The following is a 24,304-nucleotide window of genomic DNA, read 5'->3' on the forward strand; positions in this document are numbered from 1 at the left end:
AAAAACATCTGATTGATCTGCTATATATGTCTGAAAGCTTTTTATTTGGTTTATAGAATAAATCTCAATCCTTGGCCCTTGCCACTGAACTGAGTGTATGGTTAAACATGATAGAAAATTGTCCCACTGTGTTAAATATCAAGTTGGGAAAGGAAAGCTTAGGAACAATAATTCAGTCACAGACTTCTGTAACTTAAATGGGAATGAACCCTTTAGAATAAGTAGGCTTGTGTCGAAATAGAAAAATCAAAGAAATATATCAACGAAAGTTTGAGAAAGATTGAACAAGCAATGAGTTTCTTTGATTTTTCTGTTTTCACACAAGCTATCTTGTTCTAAAGGTCTCATTCTCCTTTAATGTGTGCAATTGGAAATTCAGTATCCTCAGTAAACATGTATTTAATATCCTATTGCCTTCGCAGACCCCAAACCTCCAGAGAATCTAAGCACCGATTGCTCCATCAAATCAATCACCGTTTCATGGACCAAGCCAGAAGGCGTGGTCACAGGATACAAAATCACATGCAAACCACATGGGCAATCACCTGACCATGCTGATGAAGCATCAGGTGATGAAGAACAGTCAGGTGATCTCAAGGCTGACAGTGAGACCGGGGAGCAGGAGGAGGCAGAGAAAGGGGAAGCAAAAGAGAAGGGAGAAGATGGCGATCATGCAGGGGAGTTGGGAGAGAAGTCAGGTGATGAGGCGCAGAAGTCAGATGACCAAGAGAAGTCAGGTGACCCAGTGAAGAAGTCAGGTGATGCCCAGGCCGACAACAAAGCCATTGAAGAAGCTCAAGAAGGGGATACTAAGGAGAAGTCAGACGATAGGGAGAAGGAGAAAACGGACGATCAGAGAAAAGAAAAAGACGTTGATGCCAAACCTGCCAAAGATAGTCAAGAAGACGAGGATGCCACCAATGAGAAAGAAAAGACGGATATTCCTGAGAAAGACTCAAAAGAAGAGGAAAACCGGGATGGCAAGGAACCAGCTAATGGGTCTCATGATCAAAGAACAGAATCAGGTGATGTTGATGACAAAGTTGGAACAGCAAGTGGGAAAGACAATGTGGAAGCCAACCAAGATTCTTTTGCTGATTCCAATGACAGTGGTCAGTTGGGAGATGGGTCAGGTGACAGATCATCACATGAAGGATCACATGACCAGGTCAGTGGTGATGAAGGTTACAGGTCGGGATCGGACGAGGAAGAGGTCAGGATAGTGGATGCCGACAAGACAAGCTTGACCATCTCTGGTCTCAGGGCAATGACCACTTACACCATCAGCGTCATCACACTCAATGGTCAGCTGGAGAGCAAGCCGGCCACGTCCGAGGCACAGACATTGGAACCGGAGAGTGAGTCTATAAAATTGCATGCAGATCGCTTCAGCTATACATCTTCTTGTTCATGCATTCCTCTTCTTGATGTCTGCATTTATATGTACTTGATCATGTTTCTCTCACTTTCTTTGATGTCATTGCAATACAATACTACAAAATGTATATGCATGCCTGAACATGTTCATACGTGGTGCGCTCACTTCGATGTCATTTCTTTTCAATATACAGCATATGATACGATACCTATAGAAAAAGTAGATTTCAAAGATTCTGTTTGTCATTGTCTTTTATTGATGTTGACATCATTCCTGTAGTTTATGATCGTTACTGTGCATGTAAATGTACAAATGAATACCTTATTCATTTTTTTATTTACCCTCTTTCATGTACATCAGATCAAACTCAATTTCTCTTCCTATTTTGCATATTGTGTGTTACATTCAGTTCCAATAGTCAATATAGAAAGCTTTTTTTTTTCTTGTTCATTGTTGTGCAGTGCATGCATATGGATATTTATGTGAACATTGTTTCCATTTATAGTTGTTTATAGTTTTTCATGTTCAAGATATATTTCAAATATTGCTTTTAATACCATGTATAAATTCTTTAATATTCTGGACGTAATTTAATAGCCATAATGGGCTTATCAATCAATAAAGCTATATTCAACATTTATGAGCATCCATGTTATTTGTAGTATTTTCTCTTCCATCTCTAGTACATTCAATTAATATTTTTATTTTTATTTTATATCTTACAAATCATTGATAACATTTTCTTTTTCATCCTGTTTATTTTAGATTTATTTCTAGCATACATGTATTATTTGCAAATGAACACACTTTTGTTCGTCACTCAGCGTGTGCACTTTTGTATGTTTTGATAGATTTTAGTTTGTCAACTGTTTGTCCAGCTTAAAAATGCACAAATCGTAAGCAGAGCCCTGTGGCACAAAACCTTAGCAATTGATTACATTGGTTATTGTGTATGATTGATCATAAAAACCAGCCCAATGATCAATTGCTAAGCTTTATGTAACCGGTTCCCTGTTTAATTTAAGAAGAAAGCAATAAATGAACATTGAATGTAAGAAGAAAGCCAGTATAAAATGATTATTCATTGATTCCTTCTCTTTCTCTTTCGTATTTCACATGTTGTGTGTACAAGTATCTCTCTCACACTGTTTGAATTGTAGTACTACTAGTATACACCTTCTGTAAACATCTTCTTTGCAGTTCATGAAAGTTTTTACCATCAGAAACAAGCACTTGTGTATTCGTTTGTATGTTTTGAGCTATTTGAATCAACAGACTATAGTTTGTTACCATTATCATTATCATAAAGTGATTATTTATTGTTTCCTTCTCTTTCTCTATCATATTTCACACGCTGAGTGTATCTCTTTTGCACTGTTTGAATTCTAGCACTGTAAACACCTTCTTTGCAGTTCATGAAAATTTTTAACATCAGAAACAAGCACTTGAGTATTCATTTGTATATTTTGTGCAATTTAAATCAGATTATTGTTGGTACTATTATTCTTCTTTAAATTCTGTGGACAAAGTTTTACTTACATTATTAAAGTTAAATTTACTGTCTTGTATCTGTTTAGTTTTCATATATTGTGTACATATAAGATTGCTATAAGCTTTGTGTTACGGGCTCCAGGTGGTACCTAATAGGTGGCCTCTATAGCAGGTCTGTCTTTATTTGATGAAGAATCTGAATATTTTGAAAATGAGCCATCAACCACACAGAGGTGCTAAGGACATTGTAGAACTGATTGTCAGTATTTAATACTGAAAAATGAGCAGAATGCTGATTGCCTCACCAAAACTACTGACTTTCAGATTTTGAAATACGAAAGCTGGTTTGGCTCTGTTACATGTAAATGTTCTGGAAATTAGCCATCAGCTACACAGAAGTGCAAAGTCGTGCACATTTCCAGTATTTACAATGAAAAATAGTAATATTGATGGTTTCATGCAAAATACTGATTTCCAAAGTTTTCCTTTGTATTCTTAGAGAATATTTATTTCCTCACCAAAATACTGATTTTCAGCTATTAAAGTACTACTTTTTCAGGATGGCAGCTCTGACTACATGGAAATTTTCCCATATTCTTACTTGAACTTGATTTCCTATTTCAGGGCCACACCCCGTGGTGGAAGGCAAGCTTGACTGCGAAGCAACGACCATCGTTGTCACCTGGAAGAAACCTAGGGAAGGAGAGATGACCGGATACAGGGTGACGTGTCTTACAAAGGAAGAGATTGAACAGGAGAAGGAGAGTCGAGAGAAGGAAGGTAAAAAAACTAGAAAAGGATGATACAATGTCTGATTTATTGTCTGCTGTTTATGAAAGGCCATTCATCTGCATCACCATCATAATGCATGTTGCTTTTTGTCTCAACCGCCAGAGGTGAAGGTGGGACTGTTGGTCAAAATGATCCTTGTATCATCGTCCATCTATCACAGATGTTAAAGTTTACTCAAGACTCTTGTGTGGTGCTTGGCAACCGTTCCTGCAACACACTTGGCTACTACTGCTGGAATGGCTACATTATACATGTAGCTGTACTGAAGGTATAGTGTACATGGATCTCCATGTTGTGGTGCTGCGAGAGGTCACTGGTAGCAGCAAAGGCCACTTCAGGTCAGGGAACAGTAGGTGTGCACTGTCTGGTGGGATATCCTGGTTTTGTCAAGTAGAATGGCAAACATATTTTAGTTTTACATACAGCTGTACACCTGTGTATGTTTCATTTCATATCCCTTTTTCAGAAACTGACCAATCAGAAGAAGAGATACAAAACAAGGTTGACCTTGGGGTCACCAAGGAGGTCCGAGCGGATGTCTTCACTGCAAAGTTCTTTGACCTTGATCCAGAGACGGAACACACAGTCAGGATCTGGACATTACTTGATGGTTTAACGAGTGATGTGGTTGAACTAATAGACAAGACTAGTAAGTAGAGATGTGGTTTGAGTTTGGGGTAGGACAGAGTTCTTTGACCTTGACCAAGAGACAGACCTCACAATCAGGACCTGGACATTATTGGTTGGTCTAAAGAGAGAAGTGGTTGAACTAATGGACAGAACTAGTGAGGCAGAGATAAGGTTGGGGTTTAGCGGTAGGATAAAGTTCCTTGACTTTGATCCAGCATGGAACACATACATGTACATGTAGTCAGGATCTCGATGGTTTAACGAGTGATGTGGTTGATCTAATAAACAAGACTAGTGAGTAGAGATAAGGGGCCTGTTGCATAAAACTTTTTACCTGAGAAATCTCTGGTAAAAACTGAAAACTAAGGTTAGTCTGATTTCTGCCAATGACTTTAACACACAGTAAAAACAACCTGAGTTTTCTCAGGTAAAAAGTTTTATGCAACGGGCCCAAGGTTGGGTTAGGAGTTGGACAAAGTCCTTTGACCTTGAGCCAGAAGCTGATCGCACAGTCAGGATCTGGACATTACTGGATGGTTTGAAGAGTCAAGTGGTGGAACTAATGACAAGACTAGTGAGTAGAGACAGGGTTGGGGTAAGGGATGGGAAGACGTTCTTTGATATTTCTGCAGAGACAAGTTACTCATCAGTCGGGATGTAGATTTTAATGGTTAGACCAGGGAGTGGATTCAGGGCCTTGTTGCATTAAAGTAACTATTATTGCAACTTTGCCATCCAATGGTTACTACTACATGTATGGTAACGGTGCTCAAAAGCCAATCAGAATCAAGGATTTCATGATAGTTATCATTGAATGGCAAAGTTACCATGATAGAAACTTTTATGCAACTGGGCCCTGGAGCAAGACTAAGGTGTATTTAGGGTTCGGGTATTTATTCAATAAAATCATTAAATAGAAATGAAGTGGCACTATATCTTTATTTTCTTTTCTCTTTCTCTAATCTTTCAGAGCCTGACATTAAAGAAACCGGTGAGTTTACCCTTTCCTTTAATACCGCATATAAATTTTATATACATGTATCACTTGACTACTTGGCCTACTGAATTGGTAGTTCAATTCTCAGAAATGCGCCTGGACATCAGATTTAGCTTGGGCTGCTGATTACTTATGCACCTTCTCCACTTCCTGGGGAGTACGATGAAATACAGACTGAGGCCAAAAGTCCTGTGCAGTAGTATTAAAATCTGTATTAGGTTTTTCATTAAAGTGAAAGTTTACATGTATTTCATAAAGCAATCGAAAGATTCAAGTTAAAAAGTCAGTTTCCTAAAGATAAATAACCTTTCATTCATAGAATTGGACGTTAATTGGGTGAAAAATTCTGGATACAATCTTTGCATAGCCCCATAGATTTTGGATATATACATGTAATGATTAAATCAAAAGGTTTTTTAAAAGTCCATTATAAGAAAAATGATAGTATTTCCAAGAGATGGTGATATATCTTTTTCGAGTATCAAATTCAGATGAAAAAGATGTGATGTTATTATGTACACAATTTTGTAAGATGATAATTCAAATTGTTAACCTTGGCCAAAGTTTGATATTGAATTTGTAACTTGTTTTTGATAGTAAACCATTGAATCCATTAATAGTCTACTCCACAAATTAAGAATATTAAAGGTTTAAATCTAGGATGCAAATAGGATATAATTTTATTCTAGTCATTAACACAAAATGGGGATTTTCCCCTTAATTTGAGATATATGTTCATGTACAGTATTTGTTCTTGCTACCCGACAAATAATCATGTACATGAATATTCTTGGAAGACAATAAAAATTTTGGGTTTTCATTCAAAACTTGTTCTCACAGAGGGTGAGTGGACAGTAACCATCGTTACAGATGAGGACTCTAAGCCTTCCCACAATGCCTTGGTTGAACTGATGGTTTATGGGAAGGATGGAAAGTCTGATCCTCTCATACTCAACAAAGAGAGGAAGGAAGATGGATGCTTTGAGCCTGGCAAGACCAAAAGCTTTGATGTAAGTTACTCATCATCATCTTCTCCTTCTTCTCTTCTGCTTTTCTTATTCTTTTTCATTTTCCTCCTCCTCCTTTTCCTTTTTTCTTCTTGTTCTCCTTCTCCTACTACTCCTCCTGCTCCTTTTCATTCTACATGTACTTCTTCTCTTTCTCTTCTTCTTCTCCTCCTCCTCCTTCTCATTCTCCTTTTCCTTTTCCTTCTCCTCATTCTCCTTTTCCTCCTCCTTCTGCTTCTTCTTTGTCGTCTTCTACTATAATGTTGTTCTTCATCTCTTTCTCCTACTTATTCTAATAATTTTTCATCTCTTTTGTGTTGTTTTATGATTTCTACATGTACTTGCTTCTTTTCAATCTTGTTTCATGACTTCTTTCAAAACCAAACCACTACATATATATTTTTTTAACCATCCTTTACAGATCCAAGTTGGATATATTGGAAATATCACTAAGATTCGTATTGGATACCATGATGATGCATCATGGGAAGGTTGGCATCTGAAAGAGGTACGTTGATTGATTGGTTAATTATTACATTAATTAGGTCATTTTAATCCATCAGGAATCCAGTGTTCTTACATTACAGAATCCTTTTTGTTAATGAGCATCTGAATGCAAAGTTTGTCATAGTTTGATGTGGATTTATAGAAAATTCACTCAATGTGATAAAACACAAATTTGGGGTGTCTTATTTGGCAAAGAATGTGGGTCCCGACTAATATATAAGGTTGTGTTTAACATATGAACAATCAGGTTTATGGAAAACCTCAGTGGTTCTTGAAATTAATTTACTTCCCTTGACGATTATCTGTTGCCAAAGCCAACAGGTCGAACATAAAAATAAATCTTCTGTCTTTTCTGTCTTGTACTCAAGGTTCACATGGAGGACAAACACACCAAAGAGAAACTGGACTTTGCGTTTGACCGTTGGATGGCAAGGGGTCAAGATGACCAAGACATCTTCAGGGAGCTACCAGCCAAAAGAGAAAACCAAGAATCTCTACCAGGTAGTATATATAGAATGTTTGGATAGTATTGGGAACTGGACACTAGGCAAAAGATAGTCTCAAAGTCAGTAGTCATAGGATGCCTGATTATTTGTAGACCCTGGACTTTGTCAAAGGCATTGGAAATGCCTGTAACAGAAGGTGGTTTCAAACCGCCTCGATCACAAGAATCCCCGTTAAATTACGAGAACTTTTTAAGGCTAAAAAATACCCGGTAATTATTCCTGCATTCACACCGCCCCGAAACACATCCTTCAGGATAAGTTCCCGAAGTGACGAGCATGCGCAGTGTGGTCTGCTAAGCAGGCAAGGCGCGAGATTCAAAATCACTAGCCCAGCAGCCACCCATGCCACCGCGCCCAACGACACGCTGGGCTAAAAGTTCCCGTAATTTGCTTTCACATTGCCAAAATACCTGCGACCTTGGAAAAATCCCCACGAAAGTTCTCGTAATTTCGCCAAGTACCTACTATTTAGCGGGTATTTTCTTTCGGGGAAATTACGCGTAGTTTGCTTTCACATTACCAAAATACCTGGTATTTTCTGATCGGGGTAAATTTCCCGATCAGAGAATACCTGGAATTGGCGAACTTCGAGGCGGTCTGAAACCACCGATAGACATCTTTGCAGAAAAGCAAACTGCAGTCATCTGTTACCATCATAATGTGATTAAAAGTGGCCCATTTTTATTCAGTCAATCAGAAGCAGATGAAATGGGTAGTCGACCCAATTTATATACACCCAGGAGCCGGAGCCACTAGGTCCAGGGACTGAAACAGGGTTTCCCCATGAAAGCTCATATGGATGTTCATGTAAGCTACTTGTAGGGTTGTCATTCCCAAAGGAAGCCTGTCCGGCTAGGAGCCAAGCTACTAATCCTGACTTCTAATGTCCCTGCCATTGCTCTAAGGAGAAAATATTTCCATTCATGCTATATTTACAATCTGTTTCGGATTTCCTCATGGTGTATTTCATATTTTTTTTTAATGATTTCTTGTTCAGTTGAGGTATACTACGTCTCTGTCCACACCGGTGACCGATGGGCCGCGTACACAGATGCCCCCCTTTGGGTCATTATACACGGAGAGAATGGAGATACCGGAAAAAGAATACTTTACAACTCCCTAAAAGCAGAGGAAAAGTTCCTTCAGAATCAGGTGAGCCCAGCAGTCTTATGCCTAGTATCTCTGATCATCATACTGTACCATGGATTAGATAAAATGTTTTTTTTGGGGGAAGGGGAAGGCATCCTAGGTAGAGTGGAGGGAGGGGGGAGGGTGATCTCTGTGAGTGCGTGGTGAATCAACCCAGGAGTCAAGAGATTTAACCGGATTTACAGCCTGGAATATTACTACTACATGTACTACAACTACTACATGTACTACCATTACTACCACTTCTACTACTACTACTACTACTACTACTACTACTACTACTACTACTACTACTACTACTACTACTACCACTACTACCACTACTACTACTACTACCACTACTACTACTACTACTACTACTACCATTACTACCACTACTACCACCACTACTACTACTACTACTACTACTACTACTACTACTACTACTACTACTACTACTACTACTACTACTACTACTACTACTACTACTACTACTACTACTACTACCACTACTACTACTTCTATCACTACTACTTCTACTACTACTACTACTACTACTACTACTACTACTACTACTACTACTACCACTACTACTACTACTACTACTACTACTACTACTACTACTACTACTACTACTACTACTACTACCACTACTACTACTACTACTACTACTACCACCATTACTACCACTACTACCACCACTACTACTACTACTACTACTACTACTAATACTATCACTACTACTACTTCTATCACTACTACTTCTACTACTACTACTACTACTACTACTACTACTACTACTACTACTACTACTACTACTACTACTACTACTACTACTACTACTACTACTACTACTACTACTACTACTACTACTATCACTACTACTATCACTACTACTACTACCACCATTACTACCACTACTACCACCACTACTACTACTACTACTACTACTACTACTACTACTACTAATACTATCACTACTACTACTTCTATCACTACTACTACTACTACTACTACTACTACTACTACTACTACTACTACTACTACTACTACTACTACTACTACTACTACTACTACTACTACTACTACTACTACTACTACTACTACTACTACTATCACTACTACTACTTCTATCACTACTACTTCTACTACTACTACTACTACTACTACTACTGCTACTACTACTACTACTACTACTACTACTACTACTACTACTACTACTACTACTACTACTACTACTACTACTACTACTACTACTACTACTATCACTACTACTATCACTACTACTACTACTACTACTACTACTACTATCACTACTACTACTTCTATCACTACTACTACTACTACTACTACTACTACTACTACTACTACTACTACTACTACTACTACTACTACTACTACTACTACTACTACTACTACTACTACTACTACTACTACTACTACTACTACTATCACTACTACTATCACTACTACTACTACTACTATCACTATCACTACTACTACTTCTATCACTACTACTTCTACTACTACTACTACAACCACTACCACTACTACTACTACTACTACTACTACTATACTACTACTACTACTACTACTACTACTACCACTACCACTACCACTACCACTACTACTACTACTACTACTACTACTACCACCACCACTACTACCACTACTACCACTACTACCACTACTACTACTACTACTACTACTACTACTACTACTACTACTACCACTACTACTACCACTACTACTACTACTACTACTACCACTACTACTACTTCTACTACTACTACTACTACTACTACTACTACTACTACTACTACTACTACTACTACTACTACTACTACTACTACTACTACTACTACTTCTACTACCACTACTACTTCTACTACTACTACTACATAAAAAGATTGCTTTCATTCATATTCCTTGTCTGAATGCCTTTTACTTAATATGAATAATCATTGAAAATCCCTCTCTCACTCTAGATGGATACTTTCAAAGTAGAAGCAGTATCACTAGGTGAGATCACTATGATGGAGATCGGCCATGATGTCAAGGGCTATGGTAAGCTGATTAGTGTTTTCTTGTATCACAAAGCTAAGCATTTGATCCTAGAACAAAGTTTCACAAGTGATTTGCAATGACAGCAATGTACAATCAATCATGAAAAAATCAGTCATTTGATCAATTGCCTTTTTGTGTTATGCCACGGCCCCTATCTCCAAATATTGTTTTTACTTAATGTTATGGCATTTATATCGTCCTCCACCGAATCATTATTTTGACTATTAGATACATATTATTCCAAATTCACAAAAGGGGTTTCACCTGGAGGTTTGCATATTTTGTATATAATGGCGGTTGATTCAGCCCTTTATTGAGAAAGGTCTTAAAATTAGTACATGATTTTGTGTGCTAAAGGGCACTTAGTTTCAAGGACTTTTGACTGCACATTTACTTCCATGACTGTATGGTACATTGTAATTCCTATTCTTTATTGCCCATGTAGGAAAAAATACATTTTCATGTGATTTTTTATGTTACATCAGACAACAACGACAGACATTCCTGTTTAGTGGGATTTTATTTGTAGTGATTGTCTTACAGTCAAAATAAGTACAAATACAGTTCTTATTTTGACTATCCATGCCTGTTTTTTATAATAGTTCATTCTTTATTCTTGGTAAATGTCACAGGTGCTGGGATATACCTTGATCATGTGACCGTGAAGGAAGGAGAAGACGCAGAGAATGAATATCTCTTCCCTGTTAATAACTGGCTGGATGATCACATTGGCGACAAAAAGCTACATAGACAACTCAAACCTATAGGTAATTACTTGATGATATTATTTGTCATTTTTGTTTAAAGCCCTGCTTGATTAATTTCACTGTTCTGGGGCCCGTTGCAGAAAGAGTTGCAATCAAACGCAACTCTAAAAATCATGCGCAACTTGATTTTCAACAATCAACAGCGCGCATTTGGGACTTACGATTGATTTTTTGACTTGCGCAACTCTTATTGCAGCAGACCCCTGGTCTCCTCTTTTTACATGTTAAGATTTAGCATAAGTAGAGTGAATTAAAAGAGAATCTTCACGTCTCTTTTTTTTCTTTATTCTTCACAGGCAAACAATCAACCAAAGAAAGCGATAAGACACAGGAGAATTCCAAGCCTGAATCACGTAAGAAATCCTTGATATTCTCCTGCATTAGTACAGGTGTACATGTATAATTTTTTCTAATAGTATTTGGACAAGCACAATTAGGTTGATGTTTAATGCCTGGCGCACACTATGCGATTTGTTGTGATCCAAATTTCAAATAAATTGAAATGATAACATTTAAGATGAACATTCCAACCAATAAAATATTAGCGATCAGAGTTCAGAATGGTGGCAAGGAATACTGAAATTTGAATTAAGTCTAGTTTGAGCGCCCTTGTTGGACTTTACTCCAAATACATGGCTTGCTGCAAAGCACAATTATGATTTTAATATTCATAACATAGTGCCGAACTTCAAATAGAATAATTTTACTTCTTGGAACCTTCACATTTCATGCAAAATGCGATTATTTCAAAATTGTATCATATTGGATCGTATAGTGTGCGCTGGGCTTCAGAGGTTTTGTTTTTAGTAGACATTTAAATGAAATGATATTGTTCAGTCCTTTGCTGGAAGAAACACAATTTGTAACTGACTGCCTACATCATGTAAATATGAGATTGAACTTGAAAGATAGATTTTAAGGATAGCAAATTAATCTATACTCTTATAAAAATTGGAGGCCAACAATCAGTTTCAAATGTGCTATTGATTGCAAGACTTGCGATTGATTTGGGGGATTTGAAATTGTGTGATATTGCATGGCAACAAGTTTCATGCGATATCCCTTCATACAATGTATGTGCTATTGCCTTTGTCCTCTGTATTTGCTAAACAAAATCTCTACTCCAAAAAAAATTGTTATGCTTCTGCGTGATGCAGTTCTTGAACGGTCTGAGGCACCTGATGAGAGAGTTTAGGGTTCAATACCCGGTTTTGCCATCTATGCCTTCAGAACAAGGAACTTTGCTCTTTCACGTCTCTTGGATTTTTTTTTATTCTGATGTGTTGGTCAGTCGTAGAAGTACATGTATGTGTAAATTACACTATCTGATGGTCTGTAAAGACCTAGTAGCGTCACGCACATTTCTTTCAAATCCTTCAAAATTGATGCATAAATCATGTATACCCTGTTTTCACCCAAAATCTTTTGCAGAGGGTAACTGGACTGTTTTCATGAAGGTCAGTGATGACTCTCCGGCCTCGTTCAAAGCCAATCTGTACCTGACTGTCTTTGATGGCATCATCGCGTCAAGACCACACCAGATCGCGCTGGATGAGGAATTCGCTCCAGGAAAAGAAATTGAAAGCTCGGTAAGAACAATCTCGAAAACCTTTATACATGACAGAATTCTAGTGTTCTCACAAGCTTCGTTCACGAACCTTTTGTTTCTATAGGCGATGGGTTGATGACAACCTTGCGCTCTTTATTCTGATGAGTTACATGTACAAAAAGGTTACAATAGAAAATTGATGTTTAATAACCTGCATGTATTTTGCATTTGCTATTATAAATGCATTTGTATAATTCAATGATTTTTATGGATATTTTTGTTTATACCATAATGGATTCAACAGATATTAATAACATGCAATTTACCTATGAAATATTCATGTGCGTGTATGATACATGTAGGTCAAGAGATGAATTTTTAGCATTTACATGTAAGTACAACGGAGCTCTAAACCAGCAAACTTGCATGTCTTTTGCCCATTTTTTTAACGTTGTACGAGATAAAGTGTCCAGAAAATTTTTATCATGCTTTCTGATCACAATTCATTTTGAATTTTGATAGATGCATTATGCACACCACAGAATGGACCAAATGAGAAAAGGGCCAATTTGATTTTTTTTAAATCTATCAAGTTACAAACTTCTTTTTTATGTTATCTTTCTGAAATCTTATTTTTTAGATGAAGACTGAGCAAATCAAGAACATATCCAAGATAAGACTTGAGCATGATAATTCAGGAAGAGGACAGCTCATTTCCGTTAATACAGTAAGTAATCATGTAGATAATACTGCCCTATTTTTTTTAAAGGACAAGTCCACCCCAACAAAAACTTGATTTGAATAAACAGAGAAAAATTCAACAAGCATAACACTGAAAATTTCATCAAAATCGGATGTAAAATAAGAAAGTTATGGCATTTTAAAGTTTAACTTCATTTCACAAAACAGTTATATGCATATCTCAGTCGGTATGCAAATGAGGAACTGATGACATCACTCACTCACTATTTCTTTTGTTTTTTATTATATGAAATATGAAATATTTTAATTTTCTCGTCATTGTCATTTGAAATGAAGTTTCATTCCTCCCTGAACACGTGGAATTCCATTATTTTAACATTTTGTGCTTCAGGCAAGGAGGTCTTCATTGTCAAATTCGTAAAAATTGAAAAATTGTATAAAACAATAAAAAACAAAAGAAATAGTGAGTGACATCATCGACTCTCTCATTTGGATGTAACTGGCTCGTTCATATAACTATTTTGTTAAAAATAAGCGAAACTTTGAAATGTCATAACTTTCTTATTTTACATCCGATTTTGATGAAATTTTCAGCATTGTGCTTGTCTGATTTTTCTCTATTGATTCGAAACAACATTTTTCTGAGGTGGACTTGACCTTTAAGTAAGCAAGTGACATATTAATCAAAGTCAAGTTTATTTTATGCATTTACTATATTGTTTATTTATCTTTTAAGATAAAATTTTATTGAAAAAATGTTGATCCAGCTACGTAAATGAGATACCTTTGCTTAACTACATGTATGATGCTAATGCATTGACATTTATGTAATGACACAATTTTCTCTTTTACAGGAAATGACAGTTTTAATTTTTGTCAAAGTACATGTAAGGCAGAATGGGTAATAAAGACACTGGAAGAACTTATGTGATATTACTTATGTGACCTTTGACCTCTGATTGAACCCTCGGTTTCTCTTTCCTCATAGATCCGGTTGGTTGACAAAGACACTGGGGAAGAGCTAACTTACAGATTGGACTGTAAGCTAGGAGAAGATGAGAAGACTGGTGCATCATCACTGACTAAGGAGGTTCCTACATTGAAAGATGGTCAACAACCATTACCAGGTATGCCCGTAAAACTGGTCACCAGTCTGATTGCTTTTCAGTCTTGAATAATGCTATTATAAGCTGTAACAAAATTTGAAAAAGTTTGGGTCCATGGGCCCAAATTCACGAAGGTGGTTAAGAAAACCGTCAGCTGAACCCATTGTTTATGCAGATTTACTGCGTATATTGAAAAAGTCCAATGCTGCTGCATGCTTTTTTTATATTGTGCTAAATTTACGCTTATTGCCATGGTTGAGCATGCTATTTTATTCATGAGTCAACTGAAAACAGTGTTTGTTCAGACATTAATGTACAATCATCCTCGATCACTTATTTTTCATCTTTCGTTCTTTCTCCTTGATCAGTTGTTGAATATGAGGTGAAGACAAAGACCAAAGATGAGGCTGGATCCTGGAGCAATGCCAACGTCTACATCAAGCTGGTCGGGGATGCAGGGGATACCGGTGTGAGGCACCTCTGGAAGCTCGACTTAGAGAATGCCTTCCAACAAGGACAGGTATGTGAGATGTTCCTGAGGGGACAGTGCTTACTGAAGGACAAGTTCACCCCAACAGAAAAGTTGATGTGAATAAAAAGAGAAAAATCCAACAAGCATAACACTGATATTTCGTCAAAATCGGTTGTAAAATAAAAAGTTATGACAGTTTAAAGTTTTGCTTAATTTCACAAAACAGTTATATGCACATCCTTGTTGGTATGCAAATGAGGAGACTGATGACGTCATCCACTCACTTTTTCTTTTGTGTTTTATTACATGTGTATGAAATTGGGAATATTCTATTTTTCTCCTCATTGCCAAGTGAATCAATGATTAGTTCCTCCCTGAACATATGGAATGAGCATTGGTTTATACTATTCCGTCAAGTTGGTCCTTATTGTCAAATCTATAAAATATGAAACATTGTATAATTCTAACAATAAAAAACAAAAGAAATAGTGAGAGAGGGACATCATTGACTTTCTCATTTCGGTTGTGCATATCACTGTTTTGTGAAAATAAGCAAAACTTTAAAGTGTGATAACTTTCTTATTTCACATCTGATTTTGATGAAATTTTCAGCGTTTTGCTAGTTTGATTTTTCTCTATTTATTCAAATTAACATTTTTCTGGGGTGGACTTGACCTTTAAGGCACCATGTTAGTAGTCTGTGTCGCATCTTTTAGGTACCTTCTCTAAAGTGAGAGCTGCGTCTTTCATAAGCCATACCATGAAGACATTTGAGATCAAGGTGTTGTTGATGACTATTGGTGACAGTTTTGAAGTGATAATGAGGGTGGATGGTGAGGTAATTGCCTTATTCAAGAGTGAGGAGAAAGTGTTTATGGCTTATGATATTGATATGGGTATGTTTGATGCGTTCTAAAATTTGGGCATCATAGACATTTAAGGTGTTTATACATGTATGTCAATAATGATATTTAGGATTATTTTGAAGTGTAAATTACATGTACCATAGTCAAGAAGTGAAGAAAGTGTTAATACTTATGATGTTGATTTTGGTATTGATAATGGTTTCCCTCCCGGACAAGTTGGTTGGGTAGAAATTAGGTGTGTTTTATGATAATTTGAAGTGAAAATGGTGGCAGAATTAATCACTTTTGCCTTTCATCATCTTTAATCTTCTTCAGGAGGATACCTTCATCATAGAAGCGGTAGACGTCGGCATCCTCCAGAGGGTTCTCCTCTCTTTGGAGTCTGAAGAACAAGACGACGCCTGGCTTCCAGAATCCATCACGGTCTCTGCAACCAACTCGCCCCAGAAGTACGAGCTTCCATGCAACTCTTGGATAGGGATGACTGCAGATGCCAGTCAGGAGCAAGAGCTTATGGTAGATGGTGAGTGCTTCAACCACAGAAGATAATGAACTTTGGAAAAAAAGACCAAATAAAAAATATGTTGTGATAAAGAAACTCATTATTTGGAAATTTATGACAACAGTTTTTATTTAAGAGTCATTTTTTCCAGTTTTAACACATTTTAGCAGGAATTTGTTATTCTTAGAATTTTGATGTTTTGTGCTTTTCTAAAATATGAATGTAACCAAAGAAAAGAGCTTCCATGCAACTCTTGGATAGGGATGACTGCAGATGCCAGTCAGGAGCAAGAGCTTGTGGTAGATGGTGAGTGCTTCAACCACAGAAGATAAAGAACTTTGGAAAAAAAGACCAAATAAAAAATATGTTGTGATAAAGAAACTCATTATTTGGAAATTTATGACAACAGTTTTTATTTAAGAGTCATTTTTTCCAGTTTTAACACATTTTAACAGGAATTTGTTATTCTTAGAATTTTGATGTTTTGTGCTTTTCTAAAATATGAATGTAATCAAAGAAAAATATGTGTTTATTCTGCTCATAACATTTTTGTTTAACATACATTATTTGATATTTTGAAAAGTACATGTCAAGGTTTATTATACATTTTAAATAACACAGGTGCCATTCAATTGAGAAGTAAAATATAATGTACCAAGTCATTTTTGATTATTAGGGTATGGTAATGCTACTTTATTATTATTATATTTTGAACAAAAGTATGAATCTTAAAAAGAATTTTAAGCCTACATTTTACTTATAATTCTTATTGTGCACGTGAATTTGGTTGTGCTTTAATGTTCATGGCATCCCCAGGTGGATGACTGAAGCCAGTGCGTCGTATGTAAATGTCTCTCCCATGTTTCATAAATGCAGGCTATGTTACAGTGGAAATTACTCCGTCCCTCGGATAGGACGTTAAATGGAGACCCCATATAGAGGAGAGTCTCCACCTTTGCACGTTAAGAACCCACTGCACTATTCGTACTAGAGTAGGGGGAAACCCCGGTGTAGTGGTACCTGCACTCCCCAATCAGTTATATCAGGAGGAGAGACCTGCGGGTCATAGTGATTCAGTTCGCTTTTTGCCTCCCAGGCACAGGTGACACCAAAACAGATAATAATAATTATTATAAAAAGAGTAAAGATACATGTACTTCTGATTTCCAGGATTTAATATTCCTCTTTTTTCCAAATAGCTGATCAGACCCCTGCTGTAAATAATGAAGGAGAATCGGGATCCAAAGGTTCATGGACACTCTGGCTCACCCCCGGACCTGACGATGGAATGGGCTGCAATTCACTTCTCTCAATGATGGCCTATGGAAGTCAAGGATCCAGCAGGACTGTTCCACTCGAGAATGGGGAAGATGTTGGGTCAAGTAAAGAAGAGGAAGGAGGGGAGAAGCTGATGTACCCACCAGGAGTAACCAAGAAATTTGATGTGAGTAAATCGGTCCATGCTGTAAATATTTTTACTCTTTTAGTTTGATAGTTGAATGCTTTTTTTTTAAATTTGAATTAAAGTTTATAATTTCACTTTAAGTGTACTTAATTTGTGGAGGTGTCAAGGTGTAGTGGTTCTGAATCATGTTTCTTCATCACAGGGTACTGGGTTCAAATCCTACTCCATGTAATTCCCGTCATCAATTAATTTATCCTTACTTTGCTACACTCAACCCAGGTTAGATAAATGGGTACGTGGTAGGAACTCATCCCTTGAAATGCAGTGTGGGTAGCTGCAGCTGCTCTGCTTAAGCCAGGGTACATGTACATGTAATTTTTAATTATATTGCATTAGTGTATACACTGTAGTTAAAGGTCAAGTCCACCTCAGAAAAATGTTGATTTGAATCAATAGAGAAAAATCAGACAAGCACAATGCTGAAAATTTCATCAAAATCGGATGTAAAATAAGAAAGTTATGACATTTCAAAGTTTCGCTTATTTACAACAAAATAGTTATATGAACGAACCAGTTACATCCAAATGAGGAGTCGATGATGTCACTCACTCACTATTTCTTTTGTTTTTTAATTGTTTGAATTATACAATATTTCAATTTTTAGGAATTTGACGATTAGGACCTCCTTGACTGAAGCACAAATTGTTAAAATAATGGAATTCCACGTGTTCAGGGAGGAATGAAACTTCATTTCACATGACAATGACGAGAAAATAACAATATTTCATATTTCATATAATGAAATACAAAAGAAATAGTGAGTGATGTCATCAACTCTCTCATTTGGATGTAACTGGCTCGTTCATATAACCATTTTGTTGAAAATAAGCGAAACTTTGAAATACCATAACTTTCTTATTTTACATCCGATTTTGATGAATTTTCAGTGTTATTCTTGTTGAATTTTTCTCTTTTTATGCAAATCAAGTTTTTGTTGGGGTGGACTTGTCCTTTAACCCTATCTAGGCCGGGGGGGCCTCGGAGGCCCCCCCCTCAACAAATCGCGCAATATTTTCGCCGCGCGAAATTTTTTGACCGCGCCACTCGCTGACTTTTTACTTTCAAGTCTTGCGCAACTTTTGAGACCAACTTTGCGTCCTCTGGGTACGTGGTTCCGAAATTACGCAGCATTATGTAAGTGCATGTCAGACCGAAAATTGCTCAAAAACGTGATTTCGTGTACAAAGTCAATGCAAATTGTGTTTTCAACCAAAATTCATAAATGTATGATTATTTTTAGTTTTGCTGCTCTAAATGTATTTATTTTATGCTTTTTATGATCACAGAAGAGTCCCCAACAAATTTCATTGAAAAAACAATGAAAAACAAAAGGTCAAAAAACAAAGAAATACATAAGAAATTGCAAAAAAACAATAAAATACATAAGAAAATGATTTGATATCGCAATTTTTTTCATGTACACTTGCTAAGAACACCACAAAGAGTTTCTATACCAAAAATTAGTACATTTGGAGCTTTATTTAGGGAGTTAGAGGAAAAAGTATGATTTCGCATACTAATTACGCATAAATTAGCATAATCACTGAATAGCGACTCGCACAAAAAAAATTACTATACAATCTTGGAGATTATGTCCCAGGCAACCAGCATGCCAATTTCCGGCGCGATCGCGCGGTCGACGGCCGAGATCTTAGGGGGGGGCCTGGGAGGCCCCCCCCCGCCATATGAACTCCCAAAATACCCCGGCCTAGATAGGGTTAAGAGACTTCTGATAAAGAACGTCAAGCATTACATGAGGAAGAATAATTAATTATTATTTTTATATTTCACTGTTGTTTCAGATTAATCTGGGTGAAATTGGAAGCATCTACAAGATACGACTCTCTTTGGATGAGAAGGACGCAACTCAACCTCAGATGTACCTCAAGAAGGTATGAAAGGTCTTATGTATGGTTATAGAAAAATACTGCTGTTGCCATTCTGAAGAATGAATACTGATCTGGGCCCCGTCTAACAAAGAGTTGCGATTGATCTGATCAAACTCAACTATGGAAAGCCAGCAACACCCACATCTAAAAATACATCTTTGTTCAAAAAAATTTTCTAGATGTGATACATTTTCATAAATTCATTCAATTCATGACAATTTGGTCTGTTTGCCTTCGTTTTTAAAGGATATTTTGCAAATTTCCTGGAAATAAATTATGACACTGTTGGATTTCCATGGACTTATGATTGATTGGATCAATCGTAACTCTTTGTAAGACGGGCCCCAGATATGTCATCAAATACACCCAGGGTGCATTACATGAGTGATTTTCTCTGTATTTGTTATAAGCTACTGAAATCCTTGCATCTGATTGGCTCATAGTAGATTTGTCAGAGAAATTCACTTACAAAATGCTCTTATAAAATACTCCTTGGTAATTAATGTTTTCAGATGGGTTAAATCAAATGATTTTCAAGATTTTTATGATTGTCTCAGAAGTTTTCTCATTATGTGTACATGTAGATGTCAGTAGCAACATACGTGTACATGTATGTATACTTGTATCTTTTACATTGCCAAGAGAATTTGCTTGTTCCAAATTATACCAAATAATCAGCAAGGCTGGATCTCCAAATCTCTGGAAGTTTTCAAAAATCAAAACATAAATATTATTTGGAAATAGAAATGTGCTTCCCCTTGCCCTATCCATTTCATTCATTTCCCTTTTTTTCTGCTAACTTTTTTTTCAAAGTTTTGATTGGAATTATCGCTAGCTTTCTATGAAAAATAATCCAACGACAGCCTGTAGACAGTTTATAGAGATAAAAAAAATATTGGAAAAAATATAGGAAAAAAATATAGGAAATTTCCTCTGTAGTTTTCCATGACCATGTCCTTAATTCTAAGTGGAGTAAAAGTGTCAAGTCCCTTGGGCAACTACAGCTGCCATCTGCTCAGTAAAGAGTTATGCTTGCAAGTATTTAAAAACTAAAATAATATGACCTCATTTCATTATTTTTGTCTTTGTATTTCATTTAGATAAAAATGAAAGATAAGGACTCAAACCAGGAATTCCATTTCTTTGTCGACCGATGGCTTAAACAGACGCCCAACGTTGAGAAGGAGAAGAAGGAAGAAGAGAACGAGAAGAAGGAAGGAGAGGAAGACAAGAAGATGGAATCTTTGATCCTTGAACTACCAGCTATCAGACCCGACATAGCACCAGACCCAGGTACGCTTGGCATTTTCCTTAAAGCCCAGCTTTAAGCTTTGGTAAAAGAGATGCCGAATATGAAGCAATTATCTAAGCTTTCAAATTTACAGGGGTGTTGAAATCAGTCAATATTTTTTTTCAACCAAGATTCTTGGTTAAAATACATACTTATATATCTAATGCCCTCTCTCGTCTATGTTCTTATTTTTCTTTAAATAAAATGCCCTTGGATCACATATTTAACAAATGAAGTGATTGGATATTTGAAAGTTCAGGGAAATATTATAGGTCTATACTGTAATTTGCAGTACATTCCATGTATGTAATATGTTGTAGAAAAGAAAAAACATTTTACCTGTTTACCTGTTTAAAGATATAATCGCAAGATTTGTCCCTGTAAAGCACATTTGCATTAATTATCCAAACTGGTAACTGTTTCAGGGCAAACACATTCATGTACATGTAATCTGCATGTACTTGTAGTAATAAATTGGAATAGTGATAAATGCATGTGGGAAACAAAGGCAGAATTTATTGCGATGTCTGTAAACTTTGTATTTCTTTAGAGAAGTTCATGTACATGTAGTAGGGCACATCCAGCTCCTTAAGGAAAGCAAGGTATTCATGTAAGAATTGTGTATCATTTTTCATGCCATTATCACCAGTTGTTAAATACCAAATTGATGTACGGACCGGAGAGGAGGAGAACAGTGAAACATCTAGCCAAGCTTATGTGAAACTCATTGGTAGCCATGGCGACACAGGAAAACGACTGCTCATCTGGGAGGAGGAGGATAAGAAGACCTTTGAGAAAGGAGCTGTAAGTCTTACCCATATGGCATTAACAGAAACAGGGTTTGCCAAATTCATCTATAACTTAATTGAAATAATTGTATTGATTTATTTTGTTAGTTATTGTACACTTTCAAGAAAGAAAGGAAGATGGGAAGGGAGATTGCCGATCTGTGGTGTAGTGCCAGCATTTGGACGAATGTATGGGAAAAAGAGGGAGGGAAGGGGTGGATAGAGAAAGAGATGAAGAGGAGAGAGAAATGAATGAAGATAGACAGAAGAGTTGCATTGACCCATCTTCGCAACATATAGCTTATTATGTTGAGCATACTCATTTTAATTTTTATGGTTTTTTTTTAGCAGAGGATTGCCTCTATATCAATATTTGCATATGTATTTTAATCAGAGATTAAACATTTATCTGATTCTTTATCGCAGCGAGCTACATTCAACATAGAAGCTGTTTCTATTGGAGAAATATCCCAGTGCATTGTGGGTCATGATGGCGAGGAATCAGGTATTTGAGATAGATATTGAAAATGGTATTTAAATGGTGTTAAGTTCCAATGGATCAGGTATTGTTTTTGAGATCATTTGTTTCTCGGTTTAAAGAATTGTTTGATTTGTTTTGTTACATCTTGACAAGGGCTATTAAATGTTTTTATGCCAAATGATTTTGCGCTTTGACAGATTCTCTCAAATCTTGAAGCATACTCACATGCATTTTTGAATGCTTGAAGTTTTTAAGCATTCAGTTTCTCTACAGATGTAATGTACATTAACGTTTTAGGAAGTATATTTACTCTTTCAAATAATGCAAAATTTTCCTGCTCCATTTGTATATATCATGCATGGAAATTGTTGTGAATTGAGCTTCTGTTTTAAAGAGAAATGCCAGTAGTTGCAGTAAACATTGATTTCATGAGAAAGTCCGTAAAACCAGGCTTGTCAGTATATCATCGAGGATCTAGATCTGGTACAGTTACATAAACTGAACTTTGTGAAATCTTGAAATCTACGCTGAAAAATGTTCACACTGAAGATCACCAGCACAGATAGGCAAACGTGGGACAGTGTATTATTATTGCTGGAATAAAGACCCGACGGAAGTGACCGAATCCGCGCTTATTTTGCTTATTTCTCAGCAATTACACAATTTCTTCCAGAATCCTTTGGCACATATTTTTTATTCATACAAACAGACACTTGGGTGGTCATTATATTAGATTCTGTAAAAAGTCATTTTGAGATCGTTACCAAAACTGGAATTTATCTTTAATATTCAATGTTTTTTGTTGTTCATTTCCTCCTTCAATCCTTTGCAAATTTTGTAGTTTATAAACAAGTAGCATGTAATGGCTGAAAAAGTGTTTATTAAACTGCATTAATCTTGTACCTTTCTGACATACATTGTGATACATGTGATTTCAAAATAACAATAGTACTTCTGCTATTGTAAGGAAGACCTGGGGGTCACAAATATTTAAGTACGACTTAGAGTCGCACTCAAATGCCTAGTTGCCTGCGATATGAAAGGCATGACTACAGTGGTCAGATCATGCCAAGAGGACGCGCACTATCCACTGTTAAAAAAACCCTGATTTTACAAAAAAAAAAGATTTTGCAGAAAACAATAACAGAATCATTCTGTACATTCATAAAACAGGAATTTTTCTGAAATTTAACAGAACAGGTCTGTTTAAAAGGGGAAAAGGGTGTTTTATTAAAGGAAATTTGTAAGGTTCCATACACCAAATACCAATTTCCTGTAAATTAACATGATATAATGTAAGATTACGCAATCTGGTAAGATTACAGGTGTTCTCGAGACTCTGCTGCAGGAACTTCTTTTATTCTAAGGATGAATTTTCTAACAGTGTACTGCGTATTCATCAATAAGATTTCGCGCTTCATATCATGTATGCATCGGCATTTAAGTGCAACTCAAATTGGTACTTAAATTTTTGTGAAATACACACCCCCCCTGTTTATGATCTCTAATGAATTGCTTATCTCACATCTAGAATCAGGATGGTATGTGGAGAATGTGACAGTAACAGAGAAGAATTCTGATACAGACGATCAACCGGATGATAAAGCCTGGTCATTTACTTGCCAAAGGTTTGTTCCATTTCCCTTGTATTGGATGTAGATGGCAATGCCCCACATAGCACCGATATTATAACTATGAGCAATTTCTCATGAGAAGAAAGATGAATACCTCACATGTATGGTAAAGACCAGTCATTTTCTTGTCAAATGTTTTGCATCATTTGGCCTTGGATGGGAATGTTTTCAATTTTTATATTAAAAAGAAATTGTTGTTTTTCAGATTGGTCTCCATTCTCCCTTGAGGAAGAAAATAAAATCCCAAACTCTCTCATTTGAATTACACTTAGGGGGTGTTGCAAGAAAA

At 36.4% G+C, this 24,304-nt stretch overlaps 1 protein-coding gene across 11 annotated transcripts in view; it reads left to right on the forward strand.

Moving 5' to 3' along the window:
• Positions 1 to 24,304, forward strand: part of LOC121430484 — a 152,613-nt gene that overhangs the window by 123,489 nt on the left and 4,820 nt on the right. For 8 of the 11 annotated variants that reach the window (XM_041627754.1, XM_041627753.1, XM_041627758.1 and 5 more), the window contains 23 exons: positions 423 to 1,358; positions 3,494 to 3,649; positions 4,128 to 4,310; positions 5,262 to 5,282; positions 6,129 to 6,298; positions 6,717 to 6,803; positions 7,171 to 7,303; positions 8,306 to 8,460; positions 10,425 to 10,503; positions 11,136 to 11,270; positions 11,567 to 11,623; positions 12,702 to 12,859; positions 13,460 to 13,546; positions 14,510 to 14,648; positions 14,996 to 15,147; positions 16,281 to 16,455; positions 16,741 to 16,773; positions 17,667 to 17,911; positions 19,735 to 19,824; positions 20,922 to 21,114; positions 21,762 to 21,916; positions 22,327 to 22,405; positions 23,913 to 24,009. In XM_041627754.1, coding sequence (XP_041483688.1) covers positions 423 to 1,358; positions 3,494 to 3,649; positions 4,128 to 4,310; positions 5,262 to 5,282; positions 6,129 to 6,298; positions 6,717 to 6,803; positions 7,171 to 7,303; positions 8,306 to 8,460; positions 10,425 to 10,503; positions 11,136 to 11,270; positions 11,567 to 11,623; positions 12,702 to 12,859; positions 13,460 to 13,546; positions 14,510 to 14,648; positions 14,996 to 15,147; positions 16,281 to 16,455; positions 16,741 to 16,773; positions 17,667 to 17,911; positions 19,735 to 19,824; positions 20,922 to 21,114; positions 21,762 to 21,916; positions 22,327 to 22,405; positions 23,913 to 24,009 — 3,715 coding nt within the window. Of the gene's footprint in view, positions 1 to 422; positions 1,359 to 3,493; positions 3,650 to 4,127; positions 4,311 to 5,261; positions 5,283 to 6,128; positions 6,299 to 6,716; positions 6,804 to 7,170; positions 7,304 to 8,305; positions 8,461 to 10,424; positions 10,504 to 11,135; positions 11,271 to 11,566; positions 11,624 to 12,701; positions 12,860 to 13,459; positions 13,547 to 14,509; positions 14,649 to 14,995; positions 15,148 to 16,280; positions 16,456 to 16,717; positions 16,774 to 17,666; positions 17,912 to 19,734; positions 19,825 to 20,921; positions 21,115 to 21,761; positions 21,917 to 22,326; positions 22,406 to 23,912; positions 24,010 to 24,304 lie in introns of all 11 variants that reach the window. The other 3 variants (XM_041627763.1, XM_041627764.1, XM_041627755.1) reach the window with 2 other exon arrangements.

The sequence above is a fragment of the Lytechinus variegatus genome, chromosome 17, assembly GCF_018143015.1.
Source record: "Lytechinus variegatus isolate NC3 chromosome 17, Lvar_3.0, whole genome shotgun sequence".
In the NCBI taxonomy this organism is placed as follows: Eukaryota; Metazoa; Echinodermata; class Echinoidea; order Temnopleuroida; family Toxopneustidae; genus Lytechinus; species Lytechinus variegatus.